General features: G+C 47.4%; 1 protein-coding gene across 3 annotated transcripts in view; it reads left to right on the forward strand.

Annotated features, from left to right (window-relative positions):
• Window positions 1-19,432, forward strand: part of LOC139049752 (mucin-2-like) — a 167,414-nt gene that overhangs the window by 46,058 nt on the left and 101,924 nt on the right. For all 3 annotated transcript variants that reach the window (XM_070525550.1, XM_070525549.1, XM_070525551.1), the window contains exons 4-6: window positions 8,167-8,340; window positions 16,198-16,350; window positions 17,529-17,696. In XM_070525550.1, coding sequence (XP_070381651.1) covers window positions 8,167-8,340; window positions 16,198-16,350; window positions 17,529-17,696 — 495 coding nt within the window. The remainder of the gene's footprint in view (window positions 1-8,166; window positions 8,341-16,197; window positions 16,351-17,528; window positions 17,697-19,432) is intronic.

Below are 19,432 nucleotides of genomic sequence, written 5' to 3' on the forward strand. Positions count from 1 at the left end.
GGCGACAGAAACACATCTCGAAACATTGGGAATGACGTTGGTGGGCGTAGAGTTTGCACTGTCCAGCACGGCAGAAGTGGTGGATCCGGTGGGAGCGGCTGCAACAAGCGCGTTCAGCTGCGATTCTGATGTCTGATTGCAGCACTTTACAACAGGCGCCAATGTGGCCGGAATAGACGCGGCGGCATCCGTGGCGGCGACGGTGAACGCTGCAGGCTGCGACACGTTTAGTGGTCCGAGACTCTTGGCGTCGCTGACAGCGTGGAACTTGGTCGTAGGAGGCATTGAGGCGACGAACGCCGACTGCGACGCGGCGGTCGAGTCAGAGCTCTCAGCGTTGCTCACAGCGTTGAACGTGGCCGGAATATGCACGGTGGCGTGTGCGGAGTGCAGGAACGCAGCCGGTTGAGGCAGGGCTGCCGGCTTAGAATTAGGCACGTCGCTGGTAACATTCAGCGTTGACAGAGTAGGCTCAGTGGCACCGGCGGCGGTAGAAGAGGAGGCCAGCGGGGCATTGCTGGCTGTCGGGTGGCGGGTCTTCGTGAGACGCTGCATGTCAGAGGTGCAGCCGCGGCGAGTTAGGGCTAGCACGGCGCCGCGCCGCTTCGTAGATTTGGAGGGGCCTGGAGGGCCAGCCTGGCGTCGGACCGGGAGTCGTATGGTGTCCACTTGTGGCGGAAGTCTTCGTGAAAAGATGAAGAGTAGACCCAGGGGCGGGCAAGGCCCTGGACCGGGCCAAGGACGGGTGAAAACGGAGCACGATATGCAGCCAGATAACCAGAGTGGCGCCACCTATCGATCTGTAACTATGAGAACTTGTTATTACGTGTACGATTATATAATACGGAAAAAGTATCAGCGAGCCGCTAAAGTTGGAGGATAGACGACAAGGTTCGCGCTCGATTTGAAACAGTTTGTCGTCTGTTCTTGCTTTTCTTCGCTTGGTCGCGCATTGTAGGTGAGTAAAGATGTAGTATGCGTGAATGGAAACATTTTATGAAGATTTTACTTTGAGAACGCGTTATTTGTGTAGCCAAATCCACGTTTTAGACGAAGCCTCTTACAACATCAGCCAACACGAGCCTCGCAGACACATATACCGTCATTCCCATGACGGCATGGCGCCTCCTTAAGAAACTCCCATAGACGGTGGCGCCAGATTACCCTCTAGGTGTTATAGTGAGAAACTCTATGATAGGTAGCTTTCACGCAATGTCGCGGACGCAGCTTCTCACCGCGACGCTAGTACCCGAAGTCCCGAACACGGTGGCCACGATGACGTCAGGGCGCGTACCACGTTATCTAAGAAGGTTAGTGTTTCGGCTCCCACATGGGTGCGTTGTTCACATATGAGACTAAGTGTCTCATCGAAATCCGTTTTAAATCTTTTGTGGTCGGTTCTTCGTTTTATTTCACCCTTGTTCTACCCCGACCCGATGACATTCCGTCACACCATGAACTCCGTACCATATTATCACGTGAACATTGTATTGCGTTCTGACGTTGACCATTTTCCCCCTGGTTATCGCTCTTATCTATCAATTGGTCGGAGCAAAACGCGCCGGTCGTGCTGTGACGTTTCTCGTTCGTGCAGCTTCTGGATGTGCTTAGTACCCTAACTTAGCGATCATGAGGGAGTCAATGCAGACCATGTATTGAAATGTATTTTGAGTGCGCAGGGATACTTCACATATTTTACTTGTGCTTGTGTGTGACCTCTTCCTCCGTGTCTGTTTTGTTTTTCTAAACGAGTTGGAGAGGGCAGCGTACCAACAACCTAATGACTCCGCGGCAAGTGCCTGAATTTGCGGTGCCGAGAATGATCTCACATAAGCGCCACCTACAGAACCAAGAAAAACAAAACTTCCCGTGTGACCTCTCCCTCCCCCCCCCTTTTTTTTTGCATGCTGCAAGGACGAACGGAGGCGGTGGGGGAAAAGTTATGTAATCTTTGTCACGTGATGACACACATGACCTCACTGAAAGCTCATCGGCAGGTGGTGCCACAGTGTGTCTTAGCGCCTTATACTGATTTATGTGCGACACGCACATGCAGGATACTGTTTTTTTTCTTTTTACGAGGCTTTGACGTAACTTCCTAACGCCTACTGGAAGGCCAGTTGTGAAACAGTGACGGCCCAACTCTCCTTTTTTTTTCCAGAGTGCAGCGCTCAATGATTTATGAAACAAGAGTCTTACAAAACCAATCGCCGCCGTAGAGATCGCTTAGTCGGATCCTTCCTGTTTCATAATGCGAAACTGTAAATAAATAGCGAGAAATGTTTGCGAAACGAAATGTTACATATGTGAACGCTATACACGTGCCAGGATATTCAAGTAATGCAGACGAAATAGCAGTAATACATGCCGCTTGATAGACTGCGCATGTGAAGTTATTGACATATATAGTACGTCCATACCTTGCTATTATTATTTGTTTTGAAAAAGACGTAAAAGTTTCTGCTCCGGCAAAGGAAGGTGCCCAACGCATCCCTATTTTTGAGGAAGGAGATGACAGAAACGTGGAAGTAGAATATAGGACGAATGGAAATGAAAGAGAAAAGAAGCAACAAAACACACATTCCAAAAACTAAAGTAAAACAATGACAAAAAAAGTAATGGGGCAGCAGGAACAGTAGGTATCGCTTACTACAGAAAGCAATTCCAGCACAGTTGCTTGCCAGTTAGACTATTATGCCATTTCCCACAAGTTTTGCTGTAGATTCCGAAGAACCCGGAACATCATTATCTTTCTTTTGTACGAATAAGGTAAGAACAGTAGAAATGAGCAACATGTTTAACTGGGAATAACGTTTCACCTCAGCTTTGCCCCTATTCCTCGTTTTCTTCGAAAATATGACAGCAGCTCACTTTAAACTCATTGAACCATTTACGCTTCTAAGGCAATCTAGAAAAAAAAAAGCGTTTCGAGCGCTGTGCGTCCCTCGTGATCCAGACGATATCAGCGTACAAAAGAGGCAAGTAAGCACTTAGGAGCCCGGGGCGTATTCACGAACACTTTCGTTTGTAAGTGTTTTTCCATTGGGTGGCCGCCTTCGCTAGTTATATGTCCAGTGTTAAGATTGGCTGTAATTTGTTCTGAATGACACTTCTAGTCTAAGAGCTTTTTGTAAACGTGGGTGGAAGACTTTTTGTTGTTCTGGTAGTGCCATTTGTTAGAAGTTTTGCGGGGTCTAATATCGAAGAACGTGAAATAGACCCAGATCACCTGTTTCTTTAGGAAAAATCTAACCCAGGACAAGTGTTCAACAAGTTAGCCGTCAGCAACCCTTTGTCTCGGCTACCCTCGTCTCTCATATTCATAGAGTTGAAGACGCCGCAACAATTCACATTTGAGGTCCCAGCGCAACTATTTACGTATATATAATGCGAAGGTGAACTTGTTGGTGAGCGATCATCATTTCACGGTGTTATATTTACGTTACGAGGGCTACTACTAACGTTTGCCATATTTACGTTACGAGGGCTACTACTAACGTTTGCCAAGCTAAACAAAGAACGGCTGCAAGCCTTCGCTGCAACTTCGGCGCTTGGGATGCAAACGACATTATCGTACAAAAGGGGCAATCGCTTAAGTGTCGGGGTGTTTTTTTCTTATTATTTCGTTGCAGAAGCCTAACACGATAACTGCTACTATTTTAGTCAGATGTGCAGTACTTCACGGAAATTCGAGGAAAGCCCCCAAACGACTGAAAGGGTCACGGACGAAGACACTCCAAGTACTCGCAGATACGATGTGTCATTCTTAGTTCCAATTTCTCTCGTCCTTTTTTTTTTTTAGCGTATAATAAGTTCACGCACGCGAGTGTCTCGCAAGGCTTCATTATATACCGCACCGAAACCAATTTCTTTGTTTCCTTTTGCGCTCTTTCTTTACCTGGCTGCCCTAATTCTATTCTCTCGTCGCGCTCCTAACTCTGTTATTTGCGCTTATACTGTCTCCTCGAATTTCGGCTCGAGGCATTAATCAACGCTGAAAAATTGGATCAAATTATCGGCGCGTGGAAAGATTTTCTTTCCTAGCTTCTTTCTCCATCCACTTTGATGGCACTTCTCTTGCTGATCCCATTTCCAAGCAACGGCTACAGAAATCGCTCGCTAATCGATTCCCGTACAGTCTCTCGCCGTGCAGGTTCGCGTCAAAGGTGTCCTTAGATTTAGGCTCTTTTTTGTACAATTTATTTAGGTGGTCTTTCTCCGGGTTTCGGAGTTTGGTTTGCGTTCTTTGTTTTTATCCCTCGCTCAGTTTCTAGCGAAGTAAGAGAGAAAGAGGGAGAAAAAGAAACAGGTTGTCGTTGAGGATAAATTTAGCCCGGAGGAGACATCATTAGCCTGTCATTAGGATGTCGGTACACGTTGCGCTTAATAGACTTGGAATTTCCCCTTTTTCTCGCAAGCATGCAGTTAAGAGGATGTACAAAAAGAATAGAAAGGACAATGAACTGACGCACCTTGAAACCTTCTTTACCTCCCTTTGCTTTTATCTCGCTAAGGCAAACGCCGGAAACAGGAATTATTGCTTTTATTTGTTTTTGTTTTTAAGCTCTCTCTATCCCTTAATGCTTTTCTTGGCTACTGGATGACGGTTCTCCGCATGATGTAAGTAAGCGAGGAAGGCTTAGGGAACAACTAAGACAGGGACAGCAGAGCCACAAAAAAATTTGAACGTATAAATGGTTTTCTTTCCTTTTTTTGTTTTGTTCTGTCTGCGCTGAAGCAACCAGAATAAGCTGTTTGGACTTGCGGAGGATTTAATCGAGTGGTAGGCAGTTTGCCAGGTATTGAGGGCTGTCCCCTTGTTTCTTTTTGACGGAAGAACTCGGCGTAAGATTCTGCTAGGTATTTTTCTTTCTTTTTTACAGAGTGAAGAGGTTCCGCAATGTTTTTTGTGCGGTAGGTGGTGTATAGGCCGGCTTGCGACGACGCGTTTTATATCCAGCGCCGTAGGCTCCTACTACGGGAGGCCCCAGATCCCGAGCCCCCTCGAAAGCATTCCGTTGGGGGGGGGGGGCAGAGCAGAGCCCCATTCTCCCCTGGCGATGCCGAAGCTCCCCGCCCCCCGGAAAGTGTGCTTAGTAGAGTTCTGTTACCCACATCATTTGTGGTTTCTCTTGAGTTGCCTCTACCTATCCGCTTAAATATTATTGGGGCTAAAATCTTACTGGATCATTGTTGGCATCATTGTTGGCGCAGACGTGCACAGCTTTTAATAATGCTTTCGCTTTATTTCTGCAAATTCTGACAATAGAAGGACGAGCGCATTCAAAGCACCAGTGGCGGCTACCGCATCCGTATTTTTTCACTTCTACAATTTTTGAAAAAAACTTCGTTGTTAACCGCAACATATTTAATATATGCACAGGGCAAGTATTAGATTTTTTTAAAGAGAAGGAGTTAGCCACCTAATAATTATTTCTAGTGGTACGGATAGCCTAGCCCTAGAGAATGGATATATTGCTATATGTTCACCTCGCTTCAAAGTGTTCTGAGTGTTTTTTTTTTTTTTACCTTGAAAAAGACCTGCAGACTTTAGTGACCTAGTCGATCCGCAGAGTCTGATCAACGGCGTGTGAAGTCCATATGACTGATATGTGCCTCAGTATTGCTTCTCTTTGCAGTAGGCAATGCCTACAACTAAAAAAAGAACTCTTCTAACACTTTACAACACTTATTAGGGATGGAAACTTCGCCACTTTCATGCAGACGTCATAAATATATATAATTCACTCAGTAACCGGAATCGCGCTCAGCAGCGCTTGCACTCAGATCACGTGTTCTGGTCGCGAAAGACGCGTACCGTTAGGGGTACTGCGGAGTACTTGACACCGTGCTGTCAACGGGTATCCACCTGAGATGTGGCAGCATATGTCACACATCGAGCATTTTGCCATAAGGAAGGAAGACAAAGCATATATAGGGTGTCCCACCTATCATGCACCAAGATCACGGTAGGTGGACAGAACCGAGTTAATGTTGTTTGCCGTCGTTTGCAGATGCTCAGATCATATTTTGTATTCCGCCTAAATACATTAGTCTTACTTAATCAAACCCGCCGTGGTTGCTCAGTGGCTATGGTGTTGGGCTGCTGAGCACGAGGTCGCGGGATCGAATCCCGGCCACGGCGGCCGCATTTCGATGGGGGCGAAATGCGAAAACACCCGTGTGCTTAGATTTAGGTGCACGTTAAAGAACCCCAGGTGGTCAAAATTTCCGGAGTCCTCCACTACGGCGTGCCTCATAATCAGAAAGTGGTTTTGGCACGTGAAACCCCAAATATTATTAATCTTACTTAATCAACTTATAAAGTAACGTTAGGTCTAAAGTATCAATAAGAAAAGTGTAGAACGTGAAAAAATTGCGACACATCTTTCTTTCCCTCAATGCTTGCTACATGAAAATGTTTTCCCGAGCGTGAAAAAAGCCCGCGAATACGCGCAAAAGTGCCGCACAAGTGGCCGCTCGAGGCACTTTGCGTGTATTCGTGGACTCAGGCGGATACCGGGTACGATATGTTTTTTTTCCTTTTCTTTGCCACGTGAGCATTTTTGCGAAATTCGCTTTATTGCTACGTTTCTCGCGTTTTCAGTTGTCGTCCAATAATCTTCAACAATTGTTTTTGGAGGAACCGACGATGCAGTAGTGGCCGACATTTCAAATTTCGTTCAAGTAAATCACTCTCTGAGAGCAGTCGCGTTAAAAATTAGGGCAATCAATAGGGAGAAAGAGAGAGGGACCGATTGCGCACGAGTGTTTCAGTGATTATAGGCGAGTGAAAAGCTTACTCGTGAATGAAAAAAATGGTCTAGTCCTTTGAACACGAAGCACGTTAGCGCACAAATAGCTGTGCAATTTGAAAGAATGATTGCTTGATAATAGGGTGCTTCGAATTGTAAACGATTGTCTCATACGCAACATTTATTTTTCTTGAGTAGGTTGTAGAGAATCAAATCGAGTACGCATGCTACACACAGACTTAAGGAGCTGCTAATTCAGTTCTCGCTTGAATCAGACTCGGGCTAAGTGCGTTTTCTGTATTTCTGCATTTTTACTCCCCTCATAAAATCTCCTTGTAAAAAAAAAAGGATAACGGCACGTTGTGGTCCCATTATTTAGCGATTTAATCGGCAAATTTTGCATCATATTTTAAACCTAGCCAAAGGATAAAATATTAAAAGTGGGTTGGAGAGTAAATGTAAGGCACTCTGATTTTACGATCGTTATTCTTGAAGTGGAAAGTATTTTTTTCTTTGGGAGAGGGTGAAGCAGAAGGCGACGTGGCCTAATGACGTCACCATAACGCGCGCGCACGCACGCACGCACGCACGCACAGGCACACGCGCACGCACGCACACACACACACGCAGTGAACCTTGCCATTGTATTTATGTATGTGTGCGGTATTTGACGCACGCGAAATACTGAGCTCCCGCCGGCGGAACTATTGTTTTTTTTTTGTCCGCTTTCATTTTCTCTTTAGCTTACTATTTCTACTCATAAGACTAAAATCAACTTGTTATATGACTAACAAAAATTCGCGCCATTGAGTTACCCTTCTCCGTTGAAGTAAGCAGTGGAAACAAGTGGAAAGAAGATTGATAGGTGTAACGTTAAGGGATAAGAAAAGAGCAATTTGGGTGAGGGAACAAACGCAAGTTAATGATATCTTAGTTGAAATCAAGACAAAGAAATGGGCATGGGCAGGACACGTAATGAGGAGGGAAGATAACCGATGGTCGTTAAGGGTTACGTACTGGATTCCAAGGGAAGGGAAGCGTAGCAGGGGGCGGCAGAAAGCTAGGTGGGCGGATGAGATTAAGAAGTTTGCAGGGACAACATGGCCACAATTAGTACATGACCGGGGTAGTCGGAGAAGTATGGGAGAGGCCTTTGCCCTGCAGTGGGCGTAACCAGACTGATGATGATGATGACGACGTGCTACTCTGATGTCATCGTAGCAGTCGGACAAGAAGCCAACGTTTCAGCAAACCGACTTGTCTTCGTCAGGGCCTCGACGAAATTGGTGTTGACTGTACGTTGTGTTGCGTTACCATGTGCTTGTTCAACCAGAACTGCGTCTCTTGTAGTCGCATTACAGCTGCGCCGCTGTATCACTTATTCGTGCTGCCACATGTGCTTCTTTTGCAGCCCCTGGTTGCCGTCTGCCGTCTCGAGACCTTCTTCCTCGTGGCACGGTGGAGAACGTGCGTGGCCGTGGCCTGATGTTGCGCTTCCAGTGTCGCCTCGGCTACACACTTCGCGGAGGAGCATCGGCATTTTGCGACGGGCGCTCCTGGAACGGCTCCAGACCTACATGCGTTCGTGAGTGCACACTGAGCCACCTTGTTCTAGAGTGAAGCGTATATACACCTTTCGTTTAGTGGTGGACAGTCTCTGTGCGTTGTTGACTACATTCCGCGCGGAGGTCAGTGCGTCCGTGCAGGCGTACTGCATGAAAACGACAGCGGGTGTGGATTAGAGAGAGAAAAGGGGTTGTAACCGATGTGTTAATTCACATTAGGAGCGTGGAAATGCAGCTGGGCAGGCCATGCAATGCGTAGGGCGGATAAACAGTGGTGTGCTAGAGACATAGGGTGGCTGCAAAGAAAAGGGAAGCGCTGCAGAAGATGGCAGATAATTAGGAGGTAAGATTAATTTAGGAAGTTTGCGCGCCCAAGCTAGGGCAAGCTGGCCCAAGACAGTGGTACTTTGATATCACTGGAAGGCGCCTTCGTCTTGCAGTGAAGATAACATGCTGGTGATGATGACGTAAGGAGAGATAGAAAGACAGAGAGAAGGGAGGAAGGAAAGGCAGGGAGGTTAACCAGACCGAGTCCAGTTTGCTATCCTACACGTGGGGAGGGGATGGGGAGTGAAAGAGAGAAAATAAAACATGAGTCTATATCGAACTTGCACATGCATTAGGTTAGGTGCAGGATGTCTATATTCGGGCACTCAAGTCTGTTGCCTTCAGGTAGTGAAGAAGCGCTCGAATTGCTTTCTGGGCTAATGAACTGTGAGGCCAGGCTCCCAAGATCTTGGCTCCTGTGACGGGCCTATCGTCTAGTCTATTCAAGGCACACTGGAGAGTCTGACGCTGGTTATCAAAGCGAGAAATGTGTCACAGATGACTGATGGTCTCTTCACACTTGTACTTAGCGCACATAGGTGAGTCCGCCATTCCAATACGATAGCTGTAGGAGTTAGTGAATGCTACTCCTACCCACAGCCGGCACAACAGTGTTCCGTCAGGTCGTGAAAGGTTTGCTGGTAATTTCAGTTTCAATGATGGGTCAAGGCTGTATAGAGTTCTGTGGTGTATGCCACTAACAGAACTTGATAGTGCGAACGAGACTGCGAAGCTCTCTTGCAGCGTCTACTCTCTCTCTACTCTCGATAAGGGTATAAGGAGTGTCGGTGATCCATCCTGGGCACGTCGGGTAGCGTCATCGGCGAGGTGATTATCAACGATGCCACAATGTCCCGCAGCCACTGAAAGATTATATCATGTCTTCGTTCAGAAGCGCAATGGCAAGTTTTGTTGATTTGAGACACCAGCTGTTCGTAATTACCACGTCGTAAGCCTCGCAAGCTTTGGAGGGCTACTTTAGGATCACGAAATATTGCCCATTTGCTAGGCGGTTCTTTTTCATTGTATTCGACAGCAGCGCGAAGAGCGGCCAGTTCGGAAACCGTATACGTCGTTACTTGGGAAGCGTTAAACTCGATGGCGACCGATTGAAATAGTAGATAGAAAGAGAAACCAAGAAAAGGCAAGGACGTTAACCAGATGAGTGTCCGGTTTGCTACCCTACACAGGCGGGAAGAGAAAGGAGGAATAAGAAGAGAAAAAGAAGATTGTGAGCACTGAGTGCACGTGGGTGAATGCACGGAATGATTATAAATGGTAATCAAGGCAGTGCATTTCAATGACTGCACTAGTTTTCTAATAGCTTTCTTTCCACCAGCAATGGATGTGACCATCGTTCCAGTATTTTGACTCGAAGATGGCCATGTGTTCAGCCTCTTTACAGTTGTCTCGAGAGAGAGAGTGCGAGAGAGAGAGACGAACTGAGGGCAGGTATACACAACGGGTACTCGAAGATTTCCTCGCACCCACAGGAGTCATACGCCAAACTATCGGCCATCCCAATACGGTTGGAATGAGCTGTCGTACACGCCACATTTAGGCGTGATCGGTACAGTGATGTAGCCTCGCAGCAGGAGAAGGCATGGTTAGCGCTAGCTTCGATATGCTCAGACCGTGCGAAGCTTTGGCTGTACCGGCTGTGTATAGCAATAGTGGATGGTGCCAGTATATTTAGAAATGGGCGTTCGACTGCTGAGCACGAAGGTCGCGGGTCCGAATCCCAGCAGCAGCGGCAGCATTCTTAATGAGGGGGCAGGGCAAACACCCTCGGGTGCCTTGCTTTGGGTGCATGTTTGGGTGCTCTTACTGGTCGAAATTAATCCATAGTCCCCCCAATACAGCATACATCATAACCGGATGTGCAGTTTATGAAAGTTACCACACAATTTGATTTAATCTTTTGAAGTGTATTTCGGGAATCTAAAAAAAAAACCTACTGCGATCTCCATGCACACCCCGTGCAATTGTTTAGAAACCTTTTTCAAGCAATGTACGCAAGCATTGAGCAAAGTCCTGTACGATCCAAACGCATCTCAGAAGCGCCGCTGTTGCTATAAAAAAATTAACACGCGAAATGATGGACAGCATAAGCAGCTTGCGTTAAGTGACTTTCAGGCAGAACGCCGAGCCTTCCAGTTGTACTCTATTTGTGAAATTCTTAGACTTCACCTGTAGGCTAGCCAACCGGGCACATCCTTGGTTAACCTCCCTACGAATTCCTCTTCGTTTCTATCTATCTATCTATCTATCTATCTATCTATCTATCTATCTATCTATCTATCTATCTATCTATCTATCTATCTATCTATCTATCTATCTATCTATCTATCTATCTATCTATCTATCTGTCTATCTGTCTATCTGTCTATCTGTCTATCTATCTATCTATCTATCTATCTATCTATCTATCTATCTATCTATCTATCTATCTATCTATCTCTCTCTCTCTCTCTCTCTCTCTCTCTCTCTCTTTACCAGCGAATTGTTGTTTCCTGCTTAGTTGCGAAGGAAACGAAGTCTCATGCGCATCCGCCAGACTCGGAAGTGCCCGCGGCGGCTGCCTCCGGGAAGCACAACGGCGCGACCCTGACAGCAACGGCACCACGCACTATACTATGTAATCGGTGAAAAATCTTGTGACGACACCTTCGAGCTGGTGCGGAGCCGTGAAACAAAAAGACGGTTTCTCAACACATCATCGAATTCTAATGTGTCCACCATGAAGTCCTCGCGGAATACCGAAGCACATGCCATCCTTTTCGCGCCAGTTCTCGCCACTGACAAAATGAGGCCCCTCTACAGGCAAGCCGTGTCTGTACATCTGGAGGCGCCGATTTCGAATAAAATCAAATATGTTAGAGCGAACACGCGTAAGAACGCCCTAGCGATTGACGTAGGAGACGTGGATGCGTTGCGCAGTGTCAAGGAATTCGATGGGATGGGAGTCCGCCCTCATATTCTGCTGCCATTGCCGCTGACGAATCAAGCCAGCTAGAGAAAACATTGTCATTGCGAACGCATTTCGTCGTGCCATGTCACGGTGTATAAAGATTATGTTTAAGGACGAATCCCTCCCATCACATTTAATGGTGGGCCACTTCCAAGGCCAGTGTGCTGAAGTGCACAAATTGCAGTGGGCCTCACGATGCATCCTAGAAGGACTGCCATTCGATTTGAAAGAAAATGGCAATATTGAAGAAAATGGTTAGTGACCATTCGTCTCACCGAGAAGCGATCGCATCTAGTAAACGATAACGATCACGTCGCCGAAGTCGTTCAAGAACCTCCAAAGCCTCTGCACTACGCGAGCCACGTCCAACATCATCACCTCCTCTGCCGCCCAGGCCAAACGTAGTCGGCTCTAACGACAAAGGAGCTTCTAACAGTTGTACCGCAACTGGCGCTTGGCAAGAACTCCCGAGGCTAATGCACCTGCTGAGCGAGATTAGACTTCTACTTCGGACCAAGATCAACAAATTGTTGTCATGCTCAGCTCTCGGCTGAGTACGACAGTTTGTTTATCTCGGTCCGTTAATTTATCAGGAACATATGAAGTGTCCCTTGCTTCTTCCGGACAAGCTACAGACAGCAACAGCTGTAAGTGCGTTGCAAGTGCGTTGCAAGTGCTCATGTCACCAATCCAATTCTCGCAAGCCTTCAAATGTCCAGTGGTTGAGAACCTGTACAGCAGAACAATGGCTCGTTGACAACAACAGCAATCGTTCTGGGATGATGCCAGAAGTACCCTCATATCGCCATGGAATTTGAGAAGCCTGAGGTCACGTATTTTATATTTCCGGCAGTTCATGTTTGAAAGCCGCTTTCCTATACTGATCGTATGTGAACCGAACTTATGGGCTACCATAACATTGTCATAAAAAGAACCTTTCGTTTCAATCACGTGTGCCCGAAGTAGTAACGTTCTGGTTTACATTCTCAAGTACCTTACGTATTTCACCCAGCCCATACCACCACACGACGATGCCCAATACGTGTGTGTTAGTGTGAAAGAGAAGAGACCGTCTTCTAACTTATTAGCGCCTGCCTTCTTTCAACAAGTCACTTTGATTGCAAAAGCTTAAAAGATATTATGGCTGTGACTCCCGTTCCTGGAATAATAGCAGGGGACTTCAACGCTGACCAACAGATGTGGGGAAGCTCCAGGATGAATTCAAGGGGCGGGTCATGCACTCATATCCTTTGCATCAGGCTAGAAGCTAAATGATGGAAGCCCGACACCTCTGTGAGGAACAACGTACAGCAGCTACCTAGACTTGACATTGGTGTCACGTTGCCTGACTTGGGAGTGCAGTGATTCATTGATATTGAAACCCATGGAAGTGATTATACTCCGACCGATGTGAGAATTGATGGACTAGAGGCCACATTACGGGTTGCCTCTCGCCAAATCGACTGGTCCGTCTTTGAAGATCTCGTAGAAGACACATGCAAGAAACATATCGCATGCTGGTTAGAAGGCATAATTTCAGACGCAACGCAAGATTGTACGCGTTGCTTTACACATTCATCGAAGTGTACAGAGTATGATATTGAATTTGAAAGGCTTCGTGCACTACGTCGGTGAGCTGAAAGGAGACACAGGCGCACGAAGTCAATTCTCGACCTCATAGTAGCTCGGCGCACGCAAAGGACGATACAGTAACGAATTGATAACCTAGAAGATCCAATATGGAAATGATATTGCGAGTCACTGGACCCCCGCAAGCAGCTGTCCCTTGTATGGCGCACCCTACGGGGTCTCATGTCCCCAGCAACGACATCCTTTTAACGCCCTTGATATCTACCAAAACGACGTTGAGATAATCTCCGATGCGTAATTTTGTGCGAAAATCACCGGCGAGACACTTTTGCGCGCTGACATGCTTGTATGCGACATTTCTGGTCTACGATAAATAATTAGGACGCTTTGAAGCAAGCAGCATTTAAGCAAACAGTATTTAAGCAAGCAGGATTTAAGCAAGCAGCATTTAAGCAAGCTAGCGTACCGTATGACATAGAAGCGGCACATGAATTCACCCAGCATCGATTGCGTTCTCTCGACTCACCCATGCAACTGGGACTGTTACTTCGTCTTCCACAAAGTTAAGAACCAATGTTGTGCCGCTTACGCCTGGGCGTTGCATTCACTAGTGCACATACGTGTTTGATTGGAATGGCCGATAGCGCCGAGTGCAATGCCTGGGGTCTCGACGAGGCTGTAGAACACCCACTGTACTACTACCCACCTTTTGAAAATGAAATACATGACCTCTGCACAACTCCAAGCCAGTTGGATAGGAAACCATTCACCTTGAACAAGATCTTGGAAAAGGCCACAAAAACGCTGCTGTGAATTTTGAAAGCTACGAGATGAGTGACCGTCTGTGATATAGTGCAGAAAACTGTTACTAGGTCAACGATATCCACAGCGGACTTTCGCTTCTCCTAATCTTTCATCCCCCTTTTCCCTTCCCCATTTCAGGGTTGCCAACCGGGCCCAGTCCTTTTTAACCCCCCTGTCTATCATATATCCTTTTCTCTCGCTCTTTGCTGTAAAATTAAATTATTTGATATGAAACATCGCTGAAGCCTACAGTATGTCTACTGAATTTCAAGTGGTCTTTCTGCGAGGAAATTAGATTCAACTCACGTTAGGGCACGTTGACGGGCTTAGTTTGTGAAAGCTGCAACAAGAATACCGATGCCAACTTTTCACTGAAACTAACGGTTTATTTGCAAAGTCCAACGAAAACTTAAAAGAAAGGGGTTTCTTCAAAGTGCTAGAGGTGCTTATGCCGCTACGTGAGCTTTCGGACAGCTCAGTATAGTATGCTCGATTCCGCACCGGGATTGCGAAACTCCTTCAACCCTTAGGCACTACGCTTCAGTGTGATCAGTTTGCTTAGCCTAGTATCGTTCTTGTTTTTAACTAGCTATCAGGATAAGCGAACGGGCGAACTTCCTTCAACTTTGCGACCCAGCATATTATTGCGCGCACAATCAGAATTTCTAGTCACCCGTTCTTCATTCACCCAGGTCATTCACCCATTCACCCACCTTAGTCACCCAGGTCTTCATTCATTTGGATGAGGCACCCGTTGACAAGTGAACCACGACAGTCTGGTTAAGGCCTGTATCTATGAAAGAATACTGTAGGCGCCCTAGGCGCACTGGTTCGCGCGACGGCTACGTCTTTTCTGATTGGCTCAAGGTGCGAACATCGTGGTAATTGGCCACGTCCAGAATGGCACAGTATGTTAGCTAAAGTAGGGGAAGACGCTGACATTTGCGATAAATGTTGACTCTGCTTCATAGTGTGTCTGTCGCATTCTTCCACGCGAAATTTATGCGTCCCATACGTTCGCTGACTTTGTTACAACGAGAATTTTTCGACAGAGACATTGCTCTTAGTGCAATTACATAGAAGAATGTTTTCTTTCGGTTTCACCTAATGCGAGAATCACCCATTTTGAAAATTTTGTTAGCCAAGCAAGAAAGAACAGGCGTCGCCAGCAGATGGCGACAACTACTTCTGTTTATTTTTATGTCAATAATAAAAAAAGAAACGGAATTCAGAGTGCTCTCGATCCCTCTTCTCGTTCATTGCATAACTTTGATCTTGACTCTGGCAGCCTCGATGCCTCCAGGTATGGCACACGAGGGTTTGTTGCCCTGCTGCCAAGTTAACGCACTACGCGGCACCTGCGGCCAACAGGAAACGCCACAGCCACCGCATGGCTACGCGTAGCGCTGCCTAATACCCGCAAGTAGACGTGCTATCGATTCACCCCACTCACAGATTCAGACCTAAAGCACGCGCCCTAATACACGTGCGTTCATGAAGTGCATTGCACTCGTGATGCGGAAGGCATGGGTGCGACTCCCAACGGCGGTAAGTCGTCGTTTCGAAAGTTACTGACCGACGCTTAGAAGCGTAAAACAATAACACGAAGGGGAAGCAAAGTAAAGCAAATGCAACACGCTGCAACATGAGAACCCGCAATGTTAATGGAAATCCAGAAGGTTAATACAAATTGAGAAGCAAGTTCACGGACGGCCAATAATGTTCATGCTTGATGAGCATTCATACTGCGCTGTAAATACGGTGCCAAGGAGTCCGGCAGATCATTACAGCACTTCCGCATTTGCCAAAACGTGGCAGAGGAATGCGAAAAAAAGACAATGTCTAATTTAACATTGAGTGGTATCTACGTAGTCTGTGTGATTTTAATATAGGCGTTGTAGTAAGTGAAGTGTGGGTGTTTTATATTCCCCACCTTATAAACGAATGACCCTACGGGAACATTTTGACGAGTGCTGTCGCATGTGCGCCTCGCCCCTGTAGCTTCTCCTTCACTGGCACTGAATGTTGTCCGCGGGTGTACTATACTATATACAATACTATACTATACTATACTATACTATACTATACTATACTATACTATACTATACTATACTATATGCCGTGCACCTGTTCTGCCTGTAGCAAGACGACACTGTCGCTCGTTTTTCTGTCTCCCGGTGTGCAGCGGCCATCGCGGACCCTGACCCATCGTGCGACTTCGAGGCCCTGGACCAGTGCGGCTGGTCGTCCGACTTGAGCAGCGGAGTCCAGTTCTCACGGCAGCACGACAGCGAAGACGATGACATGGAGCCCGTCGCCAACGTCACCAGTTCTGCCGGTGAGGCTTTGCTCGCTCGCTGGCTTGCGTTCGAGCGTAGCGCATAGAAAAGTTGGCAGTGGCTTAGCTCGGCTATGCCAGAATGTACGTAGCCAAAATCTAAGGCAGAGCGTGGTCAGCCTTGGTTAATCTCGATTGCAAGTCCAGGTTAGTCTGGCTGTCGATGTTGCGGCGTTTAGCCAGTCGTTCGGCGCTGTTCGTCTGTTTCCCGGGCGATTCGTTGCCTCTTCATCTCGTTCCGACGTCGATTCCATGCCTCCTCCTGCTTATCGGAATTGTCGCCGTCCATACTGCCGTCTCAACTGTGGTTGCGGCGCACGCGAGCTCTCCTTTTCAATCCTCCTACATGTTATCAGGCATGTGACGCAGCTGGCGGAGGCGAGCGTAACGACGAGGAACGCGGTGTGACGTCATAACAAATGGCACCGGGGGAAGGCGCGGCGCTGCGCAGCGGCGGAACACCTGTGGCTCGGTGCTACTAGTGGCGCATGTGCAGTAGTGACTAGACAGCGAGACAGAGAGAAATATCTGCGGCGACGCGCGCGTTGTGACGTGATGTGCCTCCTCGGAGCACCGCCGCGGTGAAATCGCAAGTTTGCGGCCACTAAAGCTTTCGCTTTAAAACAGGACGCGTGCGTGGATGCAGCCCTCGTCATTTGTTGCGCTCGTTCACTCGATTACAAAGTACGAGGCCAACGCTTGTCGTAGGAACGGGCGCTTAAGAGCTGCGCTCTAAAAAGGGTCCGGTTTGTAAGAAATAAACTACACGAGACAGTTGCGTCTTTCTGTCTTGTCCTATCGCCATGGTGCTCAAAAACCGGCTGGCCCAATTTCGTACTCTCGAAGGACAAATTTCGTTTATAAAAGCCCGATGAATGTGAACTAGTTGGCGGGATTCAGTTTTCGCGCCTCTGTACGGCAGAAGCCAATGGGACGAAAGAAAGACAAACCAGGAAGCAAAGCGCACTAGTGGGCACTTTGCGTTTTCTCGTGTGTGCGTTTTCCTTCCTTATCATTGTTCCTCTCGTCCCGTTGGTTTGTGTCGTGCAAAGCACAAGAGCAATGAATGAACGACGCATCGCATGCTGAATCATCGTACCGTGCCTCCTGCTTAACTGGCAGCTAAAACAAATGCCATCTGCGTGTACGATAATCCTTGTTGCCTTTCCGTGGCGCAGGAGCCTCTGAATTTTCGCCTTCCGGTCACTACATGGCGCTGGAGAGCCTGGGTCATCGGCTATCACTTCAGGACCTGGGAATCCCGGCGAAATTGGTGTCGCCCCCTTACCGGCCACTCAGGTTTCGGGCCTGCTTCCGCTTCTGGTACCGCCTCTCCTGTCACCCGTGTAAGTCATTCCTGTCCGTTTCCTTACCACAAGTGGCACAGCGTATACTACTCATTCGGTGAGTGAGGCGCTACATTCGAAAAGTATAATTTAGCGTCCCCAAACTGCACAGTCCGTTATGAAGGACGCCGTCAAGACACGCTGCGAATCCCTTCTGGGCACCTTGGGTTCATAAACGTGCACCCAGTTCACGGTACGCGAGCGCTTTTTCATTACGATCGTTTCTAGTGCAACTGCATTAGTCGCGCTCGGTTAGGGGCAAATAGAGCAGTTGAGCGCCTGATGAAAGATTCATGGTGGAGCGGTCTAACGCTGAATTTTATTGGGTGGCTGAATTTGGAGCAGGTTCTATTGTCTCGTTGCGCGGTATGCGCGCATTCGCCTGGTCGACCTAGTGGCGACTTCGAGTGTCCCACTAACTGATTGTTTCGGGACAACGGGCTCCGCGGTGGTTTTTAATGTTCTAATTCGGGAGATTTGCCGCAAACCATATGTAGTAAAAATCTTGCGTGCGACCATCTTAGGAACGATGCCTCCCCATGTTCTACCGATTCGTTTGATAGGAAGTCTGACAGAAGCCTTTTTTCTTTTTTTTATAATGTTGGTAGTAGGAGTGTCTAAGTGTATGTACATAAGTCGGGGCCTCCGTCACTTGCACTTTGCTCCTGAACAGGCAACACGTGTGTCGACAGCTTCTGAACAACTTGCAATGTGGCGAATCCGGTTTAAACCACGGTTCCGGGACCTCATGAGGGTGCGGCGTGATGCTGTCGCATCTTCCTCGCATTTACCCATACGTCGCCGCAGGAAACGCTGCCCTTTTGAACTTACGTCTCCTTACATTGTGATGAGAGTAAGAAATTGATCAAATAAGCTTTGTTCGCTGAAGTTTTTGATAGAGCCACAGGAAACGCCAACAGCTTCACTGGAGTTGCCTAACTATGCGTAAGGATACTCCGAAATTTCAGTTGGCCCGCTCCCAAATTTCAAGTTGCCCGTCCCCAAATTTGTGTTGGCCCATCTCCAACCTTTAGTTGGCCTATGCCCAAATTACAGATTGGCCCACGCCCAAATTTCAAGTTGACCCATCCCGAGATTTCAAGTTAACCCATCCCCAATTTCAGTTGACCCACACCTAGAATAAGCTTCTCCATGCATCGTCCAGGGAGCCCTGTGTTTCTCTATGGGTATTTAATTGTTCCTTATCGCTTATGAAGCTAGCAATCAACTGTATTTGCGCTATTATAACGCCATGCCTTATGTCTTTGCCAATTACGTATTTTTGTTCATATACAATGCACCACACTTCTCGCGTGACGGGGCTGGGGGTGCTCGCCAAAGAATGCTTACGCCGTAAGAATGGTCAGATGCAATCTATGAAGCACGGGCGTTTATTGTTTATTTATTTATTTAGTTTTGTTTGCTACATCGAAGCTCTATATGGCCAGGGCATTCCCGCTGTCCGCGTACAATGTGCGAACTAGCTACTGGTTCGTTGCCGACCCTTGGTGCAACCGCGCGAACGCGCTCTTGCCCCTGCTCACGCGTTCGTCGTCTCCTTCCACAGCTGACTCCGTTGCCGGTCATTGTTCAAGCAAGTATGAGCCATTCAATGGAAAGAGAGAACTATCGTCATCATCTTCAACTGCCATCCTCAGCAATGGTTGGAGCATCGTCGTCTTCAACAGCTGGCTCCGTTGCCGCTCATTGTTCAAGCGAGTATGAGCCATTCAATG

This window comes from Dermacentor albipictus, chromosome 9 (assembly GCF_038994185.2).
Source record: "Dermacentor albipictus isolate Rhodes 1998 colony chromosome 9, USDA_Dalb.pri_finalv2, whole genome shotgun sequence".
Taxonomy (NCBI): domain Eukaryota; kingdom Metazoa; phylum Arthropoda; class Arachnida; order Ixodida; family Ixodidae; genus Dermacentor; species Dermacentor albipictus.